Source organism: Branchiostoma floridae, chromosome 5 (assembly GCF_000003815.2).
Source record: "Branchiostoma floridae strain S238N-H82 chromosome 5, Bfl_VNyyK, whole genome shotgun sequence".
Classification (NCBI taxonomy): Eukaryota; Metazoa; Chordata; class Leptocardii; order Amphioxiformes; family Branchiostomatidae; genus Branchiostoma; species Branchiostoma floridae.
This window is the reverse complement of record NC_049983.1, coordinates 26,649,278-26,672,959: the sequence shown is the minus strand read 5'-3', so window position 1 is coordinate 26,672,959 and position 23,682 is coordinate 26,649,278. Positions and strand designations below refer to the sequence as shown.

General features: G+C 43.4%; 1 protein-coding gene across 1 annotated transcript in view; it reads left to right on the top strand.

Annotated features, from left to right (window-relative positions):
• Positions 1 to 22,858, top strand: part of LOC118416390 — a 55,331-nt gene extending 32,473 nt beyond the window's left edge. Inside the window, exon 2 of the mRNA XM_035821486.1 lies at positions 22,449 to 22,858. Coding sequence (XP_035677379.1) covers positions 22,449 to 22,858 — 410 coding nt within the window. The remainder of the gene's footprint in view (positions 1 to 22,448) is intronic.
• The last annotated feature ends 824 nt before the right edge of the window (positions 22,859 to 23,682 follow it).

Genomic DNA, 23,682 nt, shown 5'->3' with positions numbered 1-23,682 from the left:
TCATCCTGATAGGCGTATATTGAGCTGGATTTATTGTGGAGATCTGTACTCTATTCTACGGTTTTGTATTGCTGTTATTGATTTGTGTTGTATATCATGTTTTGTATCTACAGTTAGTATTGTGCGTATCCATGTGGTTAGTGAACTCTGGGTCAAGAAGTCGTGAGTTAGGATCCCGGCTCTGCCGCTCACCCGGCAGGCACGCTACTGGAAAGGGTTGCAGTCCTTAGGACAGGACGTTAAGCCGTGGTCCCTGTTCATTCTGCTAGGAGATTTCCCTGGTACAATGAACCTGTAAATAATGTACATAGCGTCTGTACTCTCCGTCACGGCCAGTGGAAGAATCGCTCTCCTTGCCAGTGGGTTCATTTCAACGGAACAAATCACATCTTTTTTCGTGTTTAAAAATAGGTTTGGCTGTTCAGCACGCACAACCAGGACTGTCCAACTAGCCTGTGGCTATAACAAAGGGCTAGCCCTGATGACAATACATATCTTTTTCCGTATCCACAACTCTTTCCTGCCAGGGACCATCGTACAATTTTGCCTGCCTGATATGTTAACGTATGGAACTTTCCGGCACTTGGGACATAGCACTACCCCCCCCCCCCCGCAACAAAACTTTTAGCTCCTGCAACTAAAACAACAGGAGCTAATTGACTCATTTGCATTAACTGTGTCTTAGCCTTGGTATCCTTTGAAATCCAAATTGCCTTCAGCTTGACTTTGGCTTAGCTTTGTTTTGCTTGGAATCCAAATTGTCTTCAGTCTGAATTGTCTAACAACGTTTCCTATTGGACATCTGGAATTGTCTTCATTCATAGTTAGAGTATAAAAGACCTGTTTCTTCCAGATCTCGTCAGTGTCACTGACGAAGGATAGTGAATTCTATCCGAAACGTCTGACCGTTTCAAAACCATATCCGGTTGCTTCAGTAACTACTTTTTGGTGATAGATGTTAATTTTTTTCAAGTTATTCGTGCGGCTTCCCGAAAGACCCTTGACTGATTATTACCATTATTCGCAGTCAGGTGCTGAATTGTGAGGAGCTTACAATTGGCGGTGCTAAATCGCAAGATATGGAGCGGCTGCCATTTGACGACCTTCACCGTCAACCGCAAACGGGGAGCAAGGACCATCTATGAGCGGATTTTTAACCTCGCAAGTCGTGTTCTTTCAGGTACAAATTAAACTTAAGGAGGTGGAGTAGGTTGTGGTGGGCAGAAGAGACTAAATTGTGTACGGGCAGAGAGAAGAATACTGGACTTATTGTTTTCAATATCCGCGATGCTTGCCTTTACCCAGGTAGTGTCAAACCCTCCGCGCACATGAGGGGAGTACTGCCGTGAAGCTGTTTCATCTATTTTCCCCGGTAACACCATAATTGTTTCTGTCTTTTCCCGAACTGCTGGAATATACAGCAGATTTGTTTGACGCCGGGCGGAGCATGGAACATTTCGTCTGACGGCATTGATTTCAAGCCAAAGTAATGGGACTGATGAAAAAATGAGTTAAGAGCAGGCCGGGGTCACCGCGCAACTAGGTCGGCGAAATGTCAGCAGGAGGGTGGGAGGCGAAGGGGCTTTGTTAAAGATTAGGTTCTATAGTTCACTTATGTCAGGTACATAAATCAGGGGTGGGTAATATAACCCTATCTAGAAGGGGAGGGGTTGTGGGGGTTTGCTAAAAGGGCCTGCGCCAAATTTGACGTCGTATTACTGCCGAAGGACGTTTGCTAGGACTACGACACGTGAATTTTCCTAAAATATTGTTGCCAACAATTAATTCAACGAAAAGTCTAGATAGGGTTAAGATAGTTCGTGTACTTAAATTGACTATCTAGAATGTCTGAAACTACCATTATGTTTTTGCACGTATTACATGTTGGGCTAGAACGGCGCGTTTCGATTCATGTAGAGTAAAGGTTTTACATCGAGTTCCCTTCTGTCTCATATTTCAGGAACATAAATAAGGAGTTTGGTAATATTTTAAGCTAGTTCTTTTACTTTAACGACATGAAACGACCATTATTTTTGCACGTATTACATGTGGGGTTTGGACGGCGCCTTTTTATCCACGTAGAGTGCAGTATTCATATCGAGTTCCCTTCTATCACATATGTAGGGTAACAGTTACATACGTCAAGATTCCCATTCGAATCCAAGCTAGTCCGGCTGCTCATCGATCGACGTTGAAAATGTGAATCGGAACATTATTCCGACATGTAACGTATTTCGTATCATAGATGTAACGTAGCGTTACAAATTGGTGCTATTCCCATCTCCGGGAATGTTTCCAAGACTGGAGGTATGACAAATCGACTTGAGAAATGCACAGCGGGACGGGTTCACTGCCCGGTAGGTCGAATAAAATGAAAGATTTCAAGATTGGAGAGGTTTTGTTGGGATGAAACTTATAGATCTGGAGTATAATGTAGGTTTGGGTTGACTTGTAACAAATCCGTTATTCACGGTGAAACATCGATACAAAATTACCACGAATACAAACAAATCATGTTCAGAAATATTTCAGATGTTGTACATGCTACAAATCATTGCACTTCGATGATATTCAAGTCTTCGGGAATGTTTCCAAGAATGGAGGTATGACAAATAGACTTGAGAACTGCACAGCGGGACAGGGTCACTGCCCGGTAGGTGGGATAAAAGTCAGCTTTCAGGATTGGAGGGGATAGGTCACACAGTGGGAAGAATCTTGAAGAGTAGACTGTAGGCTTGGGCTGACTTGTATCAAATCTGTTGTTCTCTGAAGAAGACATAGAAACGTAAGCAATGTAAGTAACTGCTGGTTGTGAAAAAAAAAGAATTCTCCTATATCCTATATTCTACCAACCTAATTAAACTATTTTTGGATGCTGTTCTCTGCCAAGCCTCGAGGTCATTGCCCCGTAGTTCGGCGTTACTTACAGGATTAGAGAGTTTTTTTCACTCAATGAACTCTAGAGCTTCGGTTGTGGCTAGATAGTCCTACAAGGGAGTAACTGCCTTATGAATAGCGGTCTCTGCCTAATGAATAGCGGTCTCTGCCTTATGAATAGCGGTCTCTGCCTTATGAATAACGGTCTCTGCCTTATGAAAAGCGGTCTATGCCTTATGAATAGCGGTCTATGCCTTATGAATATCGGTCTCTGCCTTATGAATAACGGTCTCTGCCTTATGAATAGCGGTCTATGCCTTATGAATAACGGTCTCTGCCTTATGAATAGCGGTCTCTGCCTTATGAAAAGCGATCTCTGCCTTATGAAAAGCGATCTCTGCCTTATGAATAGCGTTCTGTGCATTAAGAATAGCGGTCTATGCCTTATGAATAACGGTCTCTGCCTTTTGAATAGCGGTCCCTGCCTTATGAATAAGGCTCTCTGCCTTATGAATAGCGGTCTCTGCCTTATGGAAAGCGGTCTCTGCCTTATGAATAGCGGTCTCTGCCTTATGAATAGCGGTCTCTGCCTTATGAATAAGGGTCTCTGCCTTATGAATAAGGGTCTCTGCCTTATGAATAAGGGTCTCTGCCTTATGAAAAGCGGTCTCTGCCTTATGAAAAGCAGTCTCTGCCTTATGAATAGCGGTCTCTACCTTTTGAATAGCGGTCTCTGCCTTATGAATAAGGGTCTCTGCCTTATGAATAAGGGTCTCTGCCTTATGAAAAGCGGTCTCTGCCTTATGAATAGCGGTCTGTGCGTTATGAATAGCGGTCTCTGCCTTATGAATAGCGGTCTCTGCCTTATGAATAGCGGTCTCTGCCTTATGAATAGCGGTCTCTGCCTTATGAATAGCGGTCTCTGCCTTATAAATAGCGGTCTCTGCCTTTTGAATAGCGGTCTCTGCATTATGAAAAGTGGTCTCTGCCTTATGAATAGCGGTCTCTGCCTTATGAATAGCGGTCTCTTCCTTATGAATAGCGGTCTCTACCTTATGAATAGCGGTCTATGGCTTATGAATAACGGTCTCTGCCTTATGAATAGTGGTCTCTGTCTTATGAACAGCGGTCTCTGCCTTATAAATAGCGGCCTCTGCCTTATGAATAGCAGTCTCTGCCTTATGTATAGCGGTCTCTGCCTTATATTTAGCCATACCCGAAGCTGTTGAGTTTATAGGATTTTATTAACTGAAGGAGGTAGTATACATACGGTAGCCCTGTAGTTTAATTGGATTCACCCATACGACTGTTGCTTTTTGACTATTCCTGATTCTGAAAATTTGTCCGTGTGCGAAGCCCTGTCCACCTTCATGCAGAATCGCCCCCTGAATTGCAGATGTAGCGTATCTGGTATCACTTCTAGAGCTCCACCCTGACTTGTAGATGTGCCGTATCTGGCATCACATCTGCCGTGCCACCAGAACCCTGTGTGCATGCACCTTATCGCTACCACCCTGCCGGTGCCATGAATATTTCCCGTGCGCGCCAATCTGAGACGCCGGACTACAGCAGCACACATCTGTTACACACATTCCTCACTCTCTGCTGACACAAACGGGCTACAGCAGCACACATATGCCACAACTCCCATAATGCAAAGATAGGCAAATATATATCAAAGACTGCTTTGCTATTAGAAAGAATAATGAAACTCATGTTTAGCCCAACTCGATAATAACACTATATCAAAGACTTATGTTAGCCTTCTTGTTGTGTTAATTAGGATGTTAAGTCTTATTCTATGCACCTATTTTGCATTTTGGGTAATAGTTGTTGCCATACATTGTACCATGTACAAATGTCGTGCAATAAAGTTCTCACTGTATGTTACACCCATTCATCACTCTGCTGACACAAACGGGCCGCGGCGTCAGGCCGAGTCACGAGTATCGCTGGGCAGAACCATTAAAGCAGGTCATAAAACCTGTTGGTTGAACCAGCACTGCGTGTGATTGCCACATTACATCATTCCTGTGGAGGCAACGCAAATTTCCGTGTCGTAAGTTGTCGTTGCTTTTTCGAGCGGTCTCAGGCATATCACTGACCAGTCTTCGCTATATTCAAGCGTTTAGTAACAATTTCTGACACTGACAAGAAGCAAAAAACTTATATTAAGCGACGTTTTAATTTCAAACATATGATAGTATCGTGATAATTGTTTAGAATGTCATCGCAAAATTTTATCACTTCGGTTCAGAAGCCAAGCAAAACTCTCATTCCCTAGTCAACTACGACACTGAATCAAGGATTGAACAAAGCTTGCTAAAGCGCTTTAAATGACAATTTAAGTGACAGACCGGGTATAAAGAGGCAACAAAAGGTGTTAGGTGTTAGCCGGTTTAATACGAAAAAAGAAATGATCGGAGTTGACCGTTAGACTGTGAAGACCAAAGGGGGAGGTTGTATACAGATCCTACAGGCACTGTCACCTTTCACGTTTCATTCTCAACGTCAGATTTTCATCAAAGTCAAGGTTAAGGCTGACCTGACGGTTGACAAGAAGGAACGGCAACATTGCCTGCCACATGAAGACTGTTTCCCTAATTTTTTTCTGTCCTAAATCTCTTCATATTATACTTTGCAACACGTTTGCCTTAACAGTAACGAATGAATCAGTGCTGAGCCAGCCTTTGAATCTGTTGCCTCCTTGGTCACGTGTTTTACCGGGTTATCTGCAAAGGTGTCTTAAAAGAATACCGCCTGAAAACCTTAATCAGCTTATCGGATTCTCCTGTCGAATTTTTCGACAAATGAGCAGACGTAGGACTGTTCATCAGACCATAGCTGATGCCGTAGGGCTGATGTTAATTATCAAATGCCTACGTGCCGAGTGATACTATGACTGAATGAGTAATCTCTCCCCTATAGGAAGGCCATTGCGGAATGAGTTATCTCTCCCCTAAGGGAAGGCCATGACGGCACGAGTCATCTCTGCCCTGCGGTAGGGCTAAAACAGACTAGTCAGCCGCTGACATCAAGAGAGACGATCATTAGTCAAGATCTGAAGGTCTGACGATCGCACCTGGTACAGGCGTGCGTTAAGATACGTGTCCGGACTCAGGACTTATGTTTCTCTTCACGGAAGGAAATCCTGTTGTTTTTGCTCACTTTCCACTTTTTCTACAGATAAATATGGTCAATGGACCAGACGACTGTTACCATTGTTACCGGAAAAGCAGCAAACACCCTGTGGTGTACGATTACAAAATGTAGCAAGTGGTTGGAGGGGCAGGGCACCATACACTAGTATTTGAATTCGTTTGGGCAAGAATGAACAGAACAGTAGTTTGTCTGGCCTGGCCATGTGCATTTTAACATCATGTATTTGATTGCAAATGGTAACTTTCTAAATCTAGTTCTGCTGTGTTTTCTTTACATTTAATAGTTAGCTTTCTTTCGCGACAGTCGAGAGCAAGCAAAACTTTCGCATATGATCATTTCCGCTCACGTGACTGTGACGTTGGCATGTACGCCATGTTGGATGGCTAACTGAAAGCTGCCTTGTAAATTTGAATTCGTAATCAGAGCCTGAAACCAATTCTACACACAAGGACCATCTGCCATTCTAGCAACTTTTGGCTCTTCGCTGAAATGATTTTCCTTTATTGACCCAAATATTAAGTCTCCCCCCTGTAGTGACCACCTGTCTACTTTGATCATTTTAATCATGGCCCTCGAGTGTGTAGACATGTTTGGCTGCACTTTCAGTCATTAGCAAACTGTGAGAAAAAAGGCTATCTCGTTCTGCCAGTGCACTTTCTGCCATGTTGGTTCATTTATAATAATGACATCCTCCCCTCTGGGAATCCCAAAATTGATGCGAGTGAGCAAACAAAAGTCGCCTTCATTACGAAATCTAAGTGGTCAGGAAGGTTGAAGAAAGGACTAAACACACAAGAGTATAGTATACCGAACAGTAGATTACTCAGTTTTCTTCTTTCACATCGGAAGTAACTTTGCATTTTACGACATTAGTATCGGTATTCTTTTGTAATGTACGGCATATATTTGCTGAGTTTGCAGCTGCTTTGTGCGAATTACAGTATAGTCACAAAGGTTGTTTTTGATGCTCGAGTCAATGTCATCCATATAAAATAGACATAGCCTGACAGACAAAAAGCACTGTTAACTGGAGTTGACCACACTGAGTTCACGGCCGGTTTTAATGATTCCTTCAAATCTTATTTATTTTGGACATGATTTACATCTTACGACGCTAGTATCCGTTTTCCTATTCTTTAGGACATGAATTTGCTCAATTTCAGCTTCTTTATACAATGTACATTATGATTAAAAGTGTTAGTTTTTTTTTCGTGACGGACGAACAGTGATGCTCGTGTGAGTATCGTCAATCCCATGGATGGACTCAACATGGCCTAACTGACACGAACCGCTGTTGACTGGTGCTGACCACCCTGAGTTCACGGCCAACGGTAATGATAACAAATGTTACATCTGTGATAAGCCCTCTTCTTACGTAAGTTTGCACGTAGTTTATATTCACAGCCCTTAAACGAGCGACCTTGTAAGCCCCTCCAGGCGATAAGCTGAACCCCATTTGTCTCTTCCGCGTGTGTGAACATTAGATTCTTCACTTTTTACTGTTCCTTTACATCTTATTCTTTTACTTTTAGACATGACTAACATTTTGCGACGCTAGTATCCTTTTTCCTATTATTTTCGACATTTGTGTGTTCAATTTCAGCTGCTTTGTACAAATTACAGTATTATTTAAAGCAAATTAATCTAAACATGGCCTAACTGACAGAACCGCCGGGGACTGGGTTTGACCACGCTGAGTTCACGGTCGACGGTAATGATAACAAATGGCTCCGTCCTGTTACATTTGTGATAAGCCCTCGTCTTACTCAGGTTTACACGTAGTTTATATTCACAGCGCTTAAACTAGCGTCCTTTTAAGCCCTTAGGGGGAGAAGCTAACCCCATTTGTCGTCTTCCGCGTGAGGGACCTGTAGATTCTTCACTTTTGTTATTTCTTATTCTTTTACTATTGGACATGATTTATATTTTACGAGCAGTTTCCGCTCTTTTATTCTTTACGACATATATGTGCTCAATTTCAGCTGCTTCATACAATTTACAGTATGATTAAAAGCGTTAGTTTTTCTTCGAGACGGACGGAAAGTGATGCTGGTGTGATTGCCGCCAATCTCATGGACTCCACATGGCCTAACTGACACCAACCGCCGAGGAGAGGGTTCGGCCACACCAAGTTCACGGCCGGAAGTAACGATAACAAATGGCTCCGTCCTGTTACATTTGTGATAAGCCCCCTTGTTACTCAAGTTTACACGTAGTTTATATTCACAGCCACAAACTAGCGTCCTTGTAAGCCCCCTTGGAGATAAGCTAAACCCGATTCTTCCTCTTCCACGTGTGAGCCAATAGATTCTTCAATTTTGTTCTTTCACATCTTATTCTTTTACTCTTGAACATGATTTACATTTTATGGGGTTCGTATCCATTTTTCTATTCTTTACGCCATGAATGTGCTCAATTGCAGCTGCTTTGTACAATTTACAGTTGGATCAAAAGCGCTAGTGTTTTTTCGAGACGGACGGGAAGTGCTGCTTGTGTGAGCGTCGTCCATCTTATGGACTCAACATGACACGAACCACTGTTGACTGGGTTTGACCACGCTGGGTTCACGGTCACAGATAATGATAACAAATGTCTCAGTCATGTTAAATTTGTGATAAGCCCCCTTCTTACTCAAGTTTACACATGGTTTATATTCACAGCCACAAACGAGCGTTCTTGTAAGCCCCTCGGTAGATAACTAAACCCGATTCTTCGTCTTCCACGTGTGAGAACAGTGGATCCTTCACTTAGTTCCTTCACATCTTATTCTTTTACTTTTGGACATGATTCACATTTTACGACGCTAGTATCCGTTTTCCTATTATTTTCGACATTTGTGTGTGTTCAATTTCAGTTGTTTTGTACAAATTGCATCATTATCTAAAGCAAGTCAATCTAAACATGGCCTAACTGACAGAACCTACCGGGGACTGGGGCTGACCACGCGGAGTTCACGGCCACCGGTAATGATAACAAATGGCTCCATCCTGTTACATTTCTGATAAGCCCTAGTCTTACTCACGTTTGCACGTAGTTTATATTCACAGCGCTTAAACTAGCGTCCTTTTAAGCCCTTAGGGGGAGAAGCTATCCCCATTTGTCGTCTTCCGCGTGAGGGACCTGTAGATTCTTCACTTTTGTTATTTCTTATTCTTTTACTATTGGACATGATTTATATTTTACGAGTAGTTTCCGCTCTTTTATTCTATACGACATATATGTGCTCAATTTCAGCTGCTTCATACAATTTACAGTATGATTAAAAGCGTTAGTTTTTCGTCGAGACGGACGGAAAGTGATGCTCGTGTGATTGCCGCCAATCTCATGGATTCCCTAACTGACACCAACCGCCGAGGAGAGGGTTCGGCCACACCAAGTTCACGGCCGGAAGTTATGATAACAAATGTCTCCGTCCTGTTACATTTGTGATAAGCCCTCTTATTACTCAATTTTACACCTATTTTATATTCACAGCTCTTAAACTAGCGTCCCTGTAAGCTCCTTGGGGGATAAACCTAACCCGATTCTTCGTCTTCCGCTTGTGAGAACAGTGGATCCTTCACTTTAGTTCTTTCACATCTTATTCTTTTACTCTTGGACATGATGTACCTTTTAGGACGTTTGCATCCGTTTTCTATTCTTTACGACATATATGTGCTCAATTGCAGCTGCTTTGTACAATTTACAGTCGGATCAAAAGCTGTAGTGTTTTTTCGAGACGGACGGAAAGTGCTGCTTGTGTGAGCGTCGTCCATCTTATGGACTCAACATGACACGAGCCGCTGTTGACTGGGTTTGACCACGCTGGGTTCACGGCCACAGGTAATGATAACAAATGACTCCGTCCTGTTACATCTGTGATAAGCCCTAGTCTTACTCACGTTTGCACATAGTTTATATTCACTGCCCACAAACTAGAGTCCCTCTAAGCCCGTCGGGGGATAATCTGAACCCCATTCTTCGTCTTACTCGTGTGAGACCAATAGATTCTTCACTTTTGTTCCTTCACATCTTATTCTTTTATTGTGGGACATGATTTACATTTTACGATTAGTATCCGTTTTTCATTCTTTACGACATGAATGTGCTCAATTGCAGCTGCTTTGTACAATTTACAGTTGGATCAAAAGCGGTAGTGTTTTTTCGAGACGGACGGAAAGTGCTGCTTGTGTGAGCGTCGTCCATCTTATGGACTCAACATGACACGAGCCGCTGTTGACTGGGTTTGACCACGCTGGGTTCACGGCCACAGGTAATGATAACAAATGGCTCTGTCCTGTTACATTTGTGATAAGCCCTCATCTTACTCAAGTTTGCACGTAGTTTATATTCACAGCCACAAACGAGCGTCCCTGTATGCTCAGTGGGGAATAGACCTAACCCGATTCTTCGTCTTCCGCGTGTGAGACCAATACATTCTTCATTTTTGTTCCTTCTTCGTTTCCTTCTGGACATGATGTATCTTTTAGGACGTTAGTATCCGTTTTTCTATTCTTGACGACATGAATGTGCTCAATTGCAGCTGCTTTGTACAATTTACAGTTGGATCAAAAGCGGTAGTGTTTTTTCCGAGACGGACGGAAAGTGCTGATTGTGTGAGCGTCGTCCATCTTATGGACTCAACATGACACGAACCACAGACTGTTGACTGGTTTGACCACTCTGGGCTCCGTCCTGTTACATTTGTGACAAACCCTCGTCTTACTCAAGTTTACACGTGGTTTATAGAACAGTAGATTCTTATTTTTTGCTCTTTTAAATCTTATTCTTTTACTTTTGGACATGATTTATATCTTGCAACACTAGTATCCGTTATCCTATTTTTTTCATATTTGTTCTCAATGTCAGCTGCTTTGTACAACTAACGGTATGACTAAAAGCGTTATTTTTTAAACGGACGGAAAGTGATGCTCGTATGAGTGCCATCCATCTAATGTACACAACATGGCCTAACTGATACCAACCGCCGGGGACTAGGTCTGACCACCCCGAGTTCACGGCCACAGATAATGATAACAAATGGCTCCGTCCTGTTGCATCTGTGATAAGCCCCCTTCTTACTCAAGTTTACACGTAGTTTATATTCACAGCGCTTAACCGAGTGTCCTTGTAAGCCCCTCTGGGAGATATAATAAACCCAAATCTCCGTCTTCCGCGCGGTTGGCCTTGACTTGAGGCGCTTAATTACCGAGCAGCGCGCTTGATGAATGTTTATCTATAGCCGCAGGTGATTTGTCATGCGGGGGGTAAGGATGGTTGACAGCTATGCGCAGCACATAGTATCGGTTATGTAAGGGGGCTGTAACCTCGTACTGGTTATGTAAGGGGGCTGTAACCTCGTACTGGTTATGTAAGGGGGCTGTAACTTCGTACTGGTTATGTAAGGGGGCTGTAACTTCGTACTGGTTATGTAAGGGGGCTGTAACTTCGTACTGGTTATGTAAGGGGGCTGTAACTTCGTACTGGTTATGTAAGGGGGCTGTAACTTCGTACTGGTTATGTAAGGGGGCTGTAACTTCGTACTGGTTATGTAAGGGGGCTGTAACTTCGTACTGGTTATGTAAGGGGGCTGTAACTTCGTACTGGTTATGTAAGGGGGCTGTAACTTCGTACTGGTTATGTAAGGGGGCTGTAACTTCGTACTGGTTATGTAAGGGGGTTGTAACTTCGTACTGGTTATGTAAGGGGGCTGTAACTTCGTACTGGTTATGTAAGGGGGCTGTAACTTCGTACTGGTTATGTAAGGGGGCTGTAACTTCGTACCGGTTATGTAAGGGGGCTGTAACTTCGTACTGGTTATGTAAGGGGGGTTGTGACACAGGTCGCTGTGCAAAACCATAAAACGTGGACAAATATAGCCAGATAACATGCAAGAGGAGTTAGCTGTCCGAGGAGTACGGTTTGCGACCAGCTTAGACTCCGCTGGCCTGCATATGTTATTTGGCTATATTTTTCAATTTTCTGCCATTTTTTATTTCAGTGACCATAGAGGCTAAGGCGTCCATACGGACCTCATAGGGATTTGAATTTATACGCAATTGTGAACCCGCCTTGAGGGGTCTGTAACACTTGTGCGTATGTCAAGTCCGTATGAGTTTCGTATTGAGTTATTTTTGTCAAGGTGGCTTGTGGCTTGTGGTAGAAGAAGAATTCTTTTTGGTTTGATTATAACAGGTTGCACCACGGCTGGTTAAAGTAAAAAAACAAACATCTTTTTACCTGCAAAGTTTACCTAAGCCTCAAAATGTCAATACGGAGCCCATACGCACTTGATATGCAAAAGAGTGACCGTCTCGGTAAGGCCACCTTTCACTAGACGATGATCGCAGAGTGACAGTTAAGCGATTGGATTTGTCTGACCCTTGAATCCATAATTGGAATATGATGTACAGTAATTCAAAAATTAAAATCTACAAATTTCTTGAGCAATTTGCCAAGTTTTGGCCACACAGGCGTCACAACTTTAAGAGAAAAAAGGGCGTAACATAGTATATGGTGAAATATGGGCCCTAATGGGGCGACGCTGTGTGACCGTTGACAGCACGGTTATGTAACGTGATGTATGGAGAAATATGGGTTATGGTTGACTGGAAATGCGTAACCGTTGACAGCCATTTGTAGTTATGTAAGGAGAAGTACAGGTGGTAGTTTCTTGTCATAGTTACAAATAAAAAGCGTTGGCATTGATAGGTAATCGGTATTCATTCCTGTGTTTACGTAATCGTTGGTAGATGTGTACGATACCGGAGCGGTTATATATGTATATGGGTAGATATACATGTAACTAAAGTTAAAAGCTACATTGATAGCTGTGCATCTATTTGGTAGACAGATGTAGTTACCCGATACTGTAGCGACAAAAACTGTGATAGCTTTGTATGATCATCAGTGGTTACGTATATGCGGTGCTACCTGATAGATAACTCTGTACAGTTGACTTCAAGGTAGTCACTAAATGCCGGAATAACTACGATACTGTAGTTATTCAGTTCTGCATTTACATGAAAGTATGTTCGCACTCATTTGCTTGGGTAATAGTTGATTAACTTTTGCTGCTGGTACGCGAAGTTCTACAGCTACATGTATGCATTATACATGATACCTTTGTACGCATAGATAGACAAATAAAATGGTGGAAAAATGTCTACGAGTCATTTTTGTTAATTGGCCTGACTACAAGCTCCGCCCCTCCCCGGGGTGCCAGGCGAGCACATGTCCAGGCCTGGCGTCTCCCACGTCCATTCCCACCCAGAGCGCGACCGGACGGCATTCTTCGGTAGTCCGCTCTGCCGTTTTCTCAACCCACCAGCACCCTTACCCCCACCGTTTCGATACTACAGTTAGATTTGTAGGTTTGTCCTAAGTATTAGTCACAGTTCTTATTTTGCTTGCACTTAATCTCAAATTGAGTGATGTAACTAGAATCGTTCATGTGGCCCACCTAGTAACTTTATTTATCTCTGAGTGTACCTGTGTTTTCTTTTTGTCTACTGTGTTGTTGATCCCGTTTATGACTGTGTATTCGGAAAAGCGATGTGCTTTCTCAAGGCCGAAGTTACGTATACGCTACTACTAATAGTTAGATGTGATCTAGCCATTACACATTAGCTTTGAAGTATCTCGCACGGTGTTATCAAACACAGAACCTACCAATTCTAACTTAATATTGTCTGTGTTCGACATCCGTGAAGAAATTACAAACGGAAACGCAGAGATGATTAAGGACATTACCATCCTTCCTAAAGATAAAACCCGTTCTTAACACGACGCCTGTTAATACCGTAAATCTACTAGTATTGAAGCTGTAACGTCTAAATAGTAACGAGAACTAACGAGATAACCAGATGTTAATTACGTGACTTATCGTCTGTCTTCACCTGTTAAATCACTCATTTTGTATCCGATTACTACACATTACAGGTAATAAAATGAACTAATTTATAGCAATACACATTGATACATATGTACATGTATTATGTACATGTATATTCTCAAAACATGTCTTCATTGACCAAGACATATTACTTTGTTTTCTGTGTTTAACGTGTTTGCTGCCATAAGATAGTTCACATTTTTTTTGGTGATGGCAAGTTTTATGCTTGTGGCGTAACAGTTTGTGCGATGGGATGTTTTGAAGAGACAGTCCAGCCCCTGGTACCCTTAGCGGTGCACACCCCAGTTTATTTGGGGTCTGAAATCGAGGCTGCGCACCCTCAAGTCGAGAGGCCGTCTCTTCAAGAAAATAAATCTAAAGCAGAAAAGCTGGGAATGAAGGGTATCAGTCCAGCTTTAAGAACAGTCGGGTTTCAGTTTCTTTACTCTCTCCAGCTTTCTTAATTTTGGGGGAGGAATTTTTTTTTTCACGTAAAAAAGTATGCAAAAAAATTGGAATTTTGACGTGGAAATAAACCCATCACCTATAGTTTAGTCATGAAAATGACTGATATTGTCGGAAAGAGAATACACCTAGGATTAATCAAGCAAAATATAAAGAAAATCGTAACACTAAGATTTTTACAATAACCCGACGCGCATACCAACACGGCTCACGGAACGCATATGGACGGTGAATCTGGGTCAACGGGCGAATCACTTCCAACGCGTAGAAATACAAGGAAATGAAAATTGGGCCCAAAAGCAATTAGCACCAAAAACACATCACTTCGTACGCTTTTTAGCCATGTCAGTATTAAATGACCCTTCGCAGCAGATTATGAGAAATTTGAACTCAAACCCAGACCCTCAAAACCCTTTCGTCACATTTTTGTCGCGCACTATCTCGGACTCATGTCGCGGAAGAATTGGTGTGTGCACCGTTATATGGAACAGAGCAGAAATCGTACTCAGTCTTCTGAGAGAACGCTGAATCCGGATAATTTTTTGTGCGACGGGATGTTTTGAAGAGACAGTTCAACCCCTGTGACGCTTAGGTGTAAGAGAAGAAGATCTTACTTAGTCTTCTGTCAGAACGCTGCAACCGCATATTTTTTTGTCAATTGAACGGGTAAATTGCTCGCAATACTGTATTGAAAGCAAGGCTGTTTTACCACTTCAAAGCCTTGTGTGGTAGCAATAATCACACATTGAGATAGCGATGAATATTCGTTTAGATGGATAAACAGGAGGGAAACAGTTGTCATTGAGAAAGTTCCATAGTTTTGCAGTACGTGGAAAGAAATGTTATCCCGAGTTCTTACGAAGAGTTAATGTTTCCTGTAACGGGATTGATTGTAGGAGTTATTTACCAGTGGCAGTGGTAAATCTGCTCTCCCAGCTGTTGTTATAGTTTGAACCTCTCCTGTGACCGGCGAAATAGCTCCTAACTAGCTCCAAATCCTCCGCGCACGCTCAAGACGGAAGCCTCGGAATCCAGTTCAGATCCGGGGTTGTTTGCTGTAATTTAAACTTCGCTTCTACAAGGGTGAATCATCGATCTTCTGACGGAGAACAAATCCTCTACTCTTTATCAAGACCCGCCTGCAATTTGCTTCACCCCACCTGGATTTTCCCGTAATCTTGTACATCGTTGGGGGGTCTGAAAAATGACATGCATGTTGGTGTAGTGGTGGTGGTTCGCTAGAGAAGATATTTTGTCTTTGGAAGTTTGCTTAAAAATGGACGCTCAAACCAAGTCTCAGATACCACTCAACGGGTTAAAATGGGGGTGGTTTGACGGTTTAAAGTTAGAAATAAGTGAGAAATATTGGCATATTCTGCTGGCAGTATTCTGCTGGCAACATTGTCAACGACTATCAATGTCAATTGTAGCAAATGCAATACATGCAGTACTAAGGCCAGACCTTGTATCAGCACCATAGAGGTTCAAGCACAGTGGTAAAATTAGCACCATGGACAGACCATCAAGGTGCCAGATCGGATTCTGCTGTGGAATTTTCGACAGATGAGCAGGCAAACAGGCAGTTGCCGGTATGTTCGGCATCCTGACTTTTCAAGGTGAAGGAGGGGTGTGCAATTTCTTCTTTACCCTCTCGTCTACTGGCCCACTATGTCTCAAAGGGACTAGAACTGCATGTCACGTGTAAGACGGCCCCAGCAGATGCGGGTTTGTTATTTGGAGTTTCCGTCTCCTAGGAGGACTTTCGACCAAGAATGTAAGGGGTTCCTCCTACCCTGACTCGTGTAAGCCGGTGCGTCATGCTCGAGCATGGCCCTAAGGCCTGTCATTCCATAAAGGTGCCATAACAGCAATAAAATCAGCACTAAGGACAGAATATATAGGTATCAGAACAGCGGTAAAAGCAGCACCATGGACAGCTCTCTTTTGTAATCATGCTCCTACATGTCTGACGAGAACAGATGTATTATAGCCAGCACCACGAACCGGACCTACGGAATTTACAACAACGGCACTAGTTGAAGCACTGCGGACAGGTCGTGCCTATTTATTGTAGCTATCTTATGGGTTTCCGTATAGGTAAAGTTTCACAGGCCGTAATTTACGTATAAAAAGTGTTATTAAGGGCGGTGATATCGGTACATCATCTGTAATTATGGGCAGTGACAACCATCCGGTATTACGGAGCCGTGGCACCCGTATATCATGTGTTATTAGGCGCCATGATAGGCATACATGCATACATCTTCTGTAATAATGGGCAGGGACATCCGTATGTCATCTTTAATTATGGGCAGTGATACCGTTATGGCATGTCTTATTATGGACGGTGATATCAGTATATCTGTCATTACGGACCGTGATATCTGTAATTATTAGCTAGGAAAGGAAAGGAAAGGAAACGAAAGGAAAATGAGTTTATTAGATGTGATATCAGTATATCATCTGTAATTATGGGCAGTGACAACCATCCGGTATTACGGGGCCGTGGCATCCGTATATCATGCACCATTACAGGCATACATCTTCTATAATAATGGGCAGGGACATCCGTAAATTATGGGCAGTGACAACCATCTGACATTACGGGGCCATGGCATCCGTATATCATGTGTTATTAGGAGCCATGATCTCTATACATCTTCTGTAATAATGGGCAGAGACATCCGTATGTCATCTGTATTTACGGGCGGTGATGCAGGTATGGCTTGTATTATTACGGGCGGTGATATCTGTAATTATTAGATGCAACATCCGTATGTCATCTATATTCATGAGCAGTGATACCGGTATGTCATGTCTTATCATGGACGGTGATATGAGTACATTTGTTATTACGGACCGTGATATCTGTAATTATTAGCTACGAAAGAAAAGGAAAGGAAAGGAAAATGAGTTTATTAGATGTGATATCCGTATGTCATCTGTCACTATGGGCAGTGATGCCGGCATGGTATGTATTATTACTGGCGGTGATATCAGTATATCATCTCTAATTATGAACAGGGATATCCGTATATCATCTGTAATTACATGCAGTGATTTATGTATATCATCTGTATTTACGGACCCCGATATCCGCATGTCATCTGTTATTACGGGCCGTTATATCCGTATATCATCTGTGATTATGAGCAGTACTGGTGACATCCGTACATCATTTGTAATTACAGACTGGGTCGATCCTGCCATCAACCTACTTATCCCTTTATGGGACCTTCCGTCAACCGCAGTGTCATTGATTCCTCATTGCTTCCTCACGTGGATGAGCCTTGGGATTTAGACGGAATACATGAATGAAGGGATGGGGTAAAGTCTGGGGATTAGGTGCCCTTTGTACATCAACATGCAGATGAGACATCTGTACCAATATATAGGCCATGAGATGCCAGGGACCATGTCTTGCCAAGTCTATGGGACCTTTTGTCAACCGCAGGGTCATTTATTCCTTGCGTGGATGAGCGTTGGGATTTAGAGGGAATACATGAATGAAAGGATGGGGTAAAGTCTGAGGAATCGGTGCCCTTTGTACAGGCGGAAGGCCCGAGGAAGTGGTGTTAGTCATATGGCCGCTGGATAAAGGGCTCGGGTTGCCGGAAGAATCCCAGGAGAAGCCTGATCAATATGCTGACGGGACAATGGCGAGATAAAGGAAGGCAAGGAAGAAAGGTGGTCTTCTTGTGGTTTACTTAGAAGTAAAGATTCTAGGTATGAATCCTTGGTAGGCCGCAATGCAGTGCCCTTCAGAATTGCACTACACAGCTACACAGCACTAAACGTCCACGCAGAAAAAAAGTGCTTCGGTCGTCCTCCTTGGTGCGACCAACGGCCCCGTGTTTGTGGCTGGCTACACTTTTGAGTACGTTAAACATCAGGTCCGACGCAGCTTGTACTTTCTGAGCAAAAACTGGTGGCTTAAGCCCAAATACGGCCAAAAAGTCACAATTAAAATAATTCATCTTAGCACCATATCGACATGATGGGTATATAAGATACAACAAGTTTTATTGACACGATAGAAAGTACAGTGAATTTTATATGGTCAAATGTAAACTACAAAGAATAGTGGATACAGAATAAATCTTAAAACTCTACAAACTAAATAATATAGGATTATACGAAAACCTCCATACAATCAGGCGGGCTTAGTGTCACTAACTTTTCTAATCACAAAGCAATGTTTTATGTATTTACTTATCTTAGCATTACGAGAGCTGTGACCTGGATCTAAAGATATAGTAACGAATATCCTGATGAATTCACTACCTGCCGTTCAGCCCAGCCAACCTTCACCCATGAAGTCCCACCAGGGTTTTTGACATGCGCTCTCCAGAGAGCTAATTTGTGTAGACTCCGTGATGTTGGGCTAGATTGTGAGGGGATCCCCGACCTTATACATTAACAGAAGCTTCGCTGACATAACGAAAACTATGGGGACGTCCACACAGTCAACTGTGAAATAGAAATGCTGAAAGAATCTTAAAACTTTGCTTACAAAACAATAACATTCTACTTGAAAACTAAACAATGAAGAGTAACATAAGTTATAATATGATAGCTTGTCACAATCAAATGGGACACGGATATATCGTGAGATTCAGTATCTTTCAATGAAAATCAGCAGTTGATACGACTATTTTGTTGTTTTGATAATGATTTTAGTGCCGTATGTCTTATTTGCGAACACTGTCTACACCAGGTTTTGCTCATATAAGTAGCTTGCTTGTAAATTATGATCCTGCCTACGCAATCCAGTCGCGTGTGCAGAAATAGACTGCCTTGTACTTTATAGACTGACACACGAATCGATAATACAGTAAAACGTCGCCCTAACGTGTGGCTGATTTGTAGCGCCGTGTTCACTAAAATAGTCGATGGCAGCTCGTAGGTTCGCGTGCCAACAGTTAAGTAGTTATCCGTGCCGGGAGAGCTGTTAGTAAAGAACTGTTCACATAGCTGACCATGGTTGAGACTTAAGACCCTGTCACACGTAGCTGACTATTTGCTCCCAACCTTCTCCAGACCATGGTTGGAGTTTAGCCCCTGTCACACATAGCCGACCATGGCCTCCCAACCTTCTCCAGACCATGGTTGGGAGTTAAGCCCCTGTCACACATAGCCGACCATGGCCTCCCGACCTTCTCCAGACCATGGTTGGGAGTTAAGCCCCTGTCACACATAGCCGACCATGGCCTCCCAACCTTCTCCAGACCATGGTTGGGAGTTAAGCCCCTGTCACACATAGCTGACCATGGCTTCCCAGCCTTCTCCAGACCATGGTTGGGAGTTAAGCCCCTGTCACACACAGCCGACCATGGCCTCCCAACCTTCTCCAGACCATGGTTCGGAGTTAAGCACCTGTCACACATAACCAACCATGGGCTCCCAACCTTCTCCAGACCATGGTTGAGATTTATTAAGCACCTGTAACACATAGCCCACCATGGCCTCCCAACCTTCTCCAGACCATGGTTGAGATTTATTAAGCACCTGTCACACATAGCCGACCATGGCCTCCCAACCTTCTACAGACCATGGTTGAGATTTATTAAGCACCTGTAACACATTGCCCACCATGGCCTCCCAACCTTCTCCAGACCATGGTTCGGAGTTAAGCACCTGTCACACATAGCCGACCATGGCCTCCCAACCTTCTACAGACCATGGTTGAGATTTATTAAGCACCTGTAACACATAGCCCACCATGGCCTCCCAACCTTCTCCAGACCATGGTTCGGAGTTAAGCACCTGTCACACATAACCAACCACGGGCTCCCAACCTTCTCCAGACCATGGGCATGGTTGGGAGTTAAGCACCTGTCACACATAGCTGACCATGGCTTCCCAGCCTTCTCCAGACCATGGTTGGGAGTTAAGCCCCTGTCACACATAGCCGACCATGGCCTCCCAACCTTCTACAGACCATGGTTGAGATTTATTAAGCACCTGTCACACATAGCCGACCATGGCCTCCTAACCTTCTCCAGACCATGGTCGTGAATAAGGTCGTCTGTGTGGTTGAGACTTGGTTGGTTGGTTGGTTGGTGAAGTTGCCTACGATTCTTAAAATGCCGTCTGCGCTATCCAAGAATGGACTTTGGAAAAAAAGTCGGGAATGCCATACTCTGCCTGGATACAGGCATGAGAAGCAAACCGGCAATGACACGGTGGTTTTGTGGTGAGAGTGCTGGTCTCAAAGCCTGGTGGTACTGAGTTTCAATCCCTGACAACTCACGACGTTGTGTCCCTGAGGAAATTCACTTAACACCCATTTCCTCTTTTGACTTATTGTGATTAGTGCTTACGGCCATTAGAGACGTCCTTACCACAGGACGTCAAATGAGGGCTCTCGTTTGAAGAGAGCCACAACGCGATCATGTTAAAGAAACCACCACACTTACGCGTATAAAAAAGAATAGGGGTACATCCCTATGTGAGCAGATCAAATAAATCTGTTTGGGTATGCAGCAGCTTGTACTCAGGACAAACCAGTTGTATTACACCATGAAGCGGTTTATCAGGTATGCCAAGCAAACTGTATGAATGAATTAAAACATAATTGAAACTAGTATATAGGACAGATTCCAGGCTACTCCCAACACAGCACTGACCTTGGTTGGGGACTAGTCAGAAGCAAAGGCCCCGAATTTGTGACAGTTTTTAAAAAAATCACAAATCCTTTCCCGAGCAAATCGAGTGAGGCGGACGACACAAAAGTGAGACAAAGGAGCCATAGACTATAAGACTATATAAGGCTATAAGTTATAGCCAGGAACGTTGCCTCGTTTGCAGGTCTGAAGATGGATGTGTGAAATATTGGTTACAGGGGATGAAACGGTAACGGCAGTGGACCTGCGTCACTGTGACTGGGCGAAATAGTCCATTTGCGATTGTGTGCACATTCAGCGACCTTAAATGTGCTAATAAGGACCGGATATGGCTGCAGTTTGGATCTTATGTACAAGGTTTATAGTTTGCTCTTTCGTGTATTTTCTCTTGCGCAAAGAAAGAAAAAACAAGCTATGAGCCATCATTTCCCAAACTTTGCGCACATTTCTGTCCCTTGTAGCTGAAACTGTGGCGCCTCATTTGAAGTTTTAAGAGGTAGTCCCGGGGACCGGTAGTAATTTATAAAGCCGTAGGGGCAGTGAGTTGTTATCTACTTTGTTACAGTGTTGAAGGTGGAGCCCATCACTTACCTTCCACCAATATTTACCTAGCCGACAGTTTTTACTCATGGATGAAGAGAGAGGGAGAGTGAGAGAGAATGGTTTATTCATTTCACAACCAACTTGCGGCTCGAAAGCCGAATTATCAGGCTTGTTTACATTGATTATCGCACCTTATTGCTACTCACAAGAACACATTGTACAATTTTAACATAAACAATACAATAAGACGTGTGGCATAAAGTAGTAGTATGAAAATGTATAGCTTTCCTATGGGCAAACATTGGTAGTCGATAGGTGACATATTTTCCGGGTGACACAATGGTCGATAGGTGATATACATTTTTCCGGGGTGAAAGTAAATAAACAAATACCGAAGAGCGGGGTCACGGTTCAGGGTACTGCAGATCGCCCTGTCGCATCCATCACTTTCACTTTTAGTATCGATCCGCGACCCCACACACGGCGGGGCTGACAGCTGGAGATATGTAACTTTCCCCCGGCACTTGTAACACCTGTCTGTTGATACCAAGATCAATCCCGCAATACGTACATGATGTGTAGTGTACGGACAGGAGGGTCTGTTAGGGTACTGCAGACAAAAGGGTCTCTTAGGGTTCTACACACAAGAGGTTCTCTTAGGGTACTACAGACAAGAGGGTCTGTTAGGGTACTACAGAAACCAGGGTCTGTTAGGGTACTGCAGACACAAGGGTCTGTTAGGGTACTACAGACAAGAGGTCTGTTAGGGTGCTACAGACACGAGGGTCTGTTAGGGTACTACAGACACGAGGGTCTGTTAGGGTACTACAGACACGAGGGTCTGTTAGGGTACTACAGGCACGGGGGTCTGATAAAGTAATTCAGACACGAGGGTCTGTTAGGGTACTACAGACACGAGGCTCTGTTAGGGTACTACAGACACGAGGGTCTGTTAGGGTACTACGGGCACCAGTGTCTGTTAGGGCACTACAGACACGAGGGTCTGTTAGGGCACTACAGACACGAGGGTCTGTTAGGGCACTACAGACACGAGGGTCTGTTAGGGTACTACAGACTCGAGGGTCTGTTAGGGTACTACAGACACGAGGGTCTGTTAGGGTACTACAGACACGAGGGTCTGTCAGGGTACTACAGACACGAGGGTCTGTCAGGGTACTACAGACACGAGGGTCTGTCAGGGTGCTACAGACACGAGGGTCTGTCAGGGTACTGCAGACACGAGGGTCTGTTAGGGTACTACAGACACGAGGGTCTGTTAGGGTACCACAGACACAAGGGTTTGTCAGGGTAGTACTATAGACACCAGGGTCTGTTAACGCACTACAGACACGATTATCCGTCAAAGCATTGCAGATACGAGGGTCTATTACCGTACTAGAAACACGAATATCCGTTAGTGTACTATAGACATGAGGGTCAGTTAGAAGAAACAAACTATGAAAGAGAGCTGTGCGCATCTACCAGGACTGAAAGCGTACCCGCGAGAAACTGTGTGTTTATTGTACAAACAAATGCTGTGGGAGAATTTCACTCCATGAGCTTTATTCCCAGCGATGGGCGTTGCTAAATACTCTGTAGATGTCGATGTTTTATTTTGTACAAACAAGCACAAAAAAGAAATAAAAAACAATTACAAAATAGAGAAGAAGAAATAGTTACCAAACTTTGGTAACCCTTAAACAAATAAGGTTAATAAAGTTCAGAGGCATAGGAAATAAACATTACAGAAGAAAAAGATGATGTCAGGTAATACGCTGAGATCGTTTGGTGGTCACAAATATTGACAAAAAAACTCAAGTAATGTTTCATCGAAAAAGCCCGCAAAATGTACCTTTCACTCAGATTTAAGCATGTAGATTCTAGGATTCAGACGGTGATAAGCTAAAGTCCCATATTTCGGGACAGCCACGCATTGAGCTGGTCAAAGATCTCACCAGATTCATCAATATGAGTATGGGCACGCCTCGATATGTGATACCTCAGAGTGGTCCACAGGTTATGCGATGTAAACAACTAAACAAACAAACAAACAAAAGGCTGACAGCGTAACAGAATGGTTTGTAAGAATCGCTTTCTTTTCTTGGCTCTAAATTTCGAAGAATTATAGCTTACAGA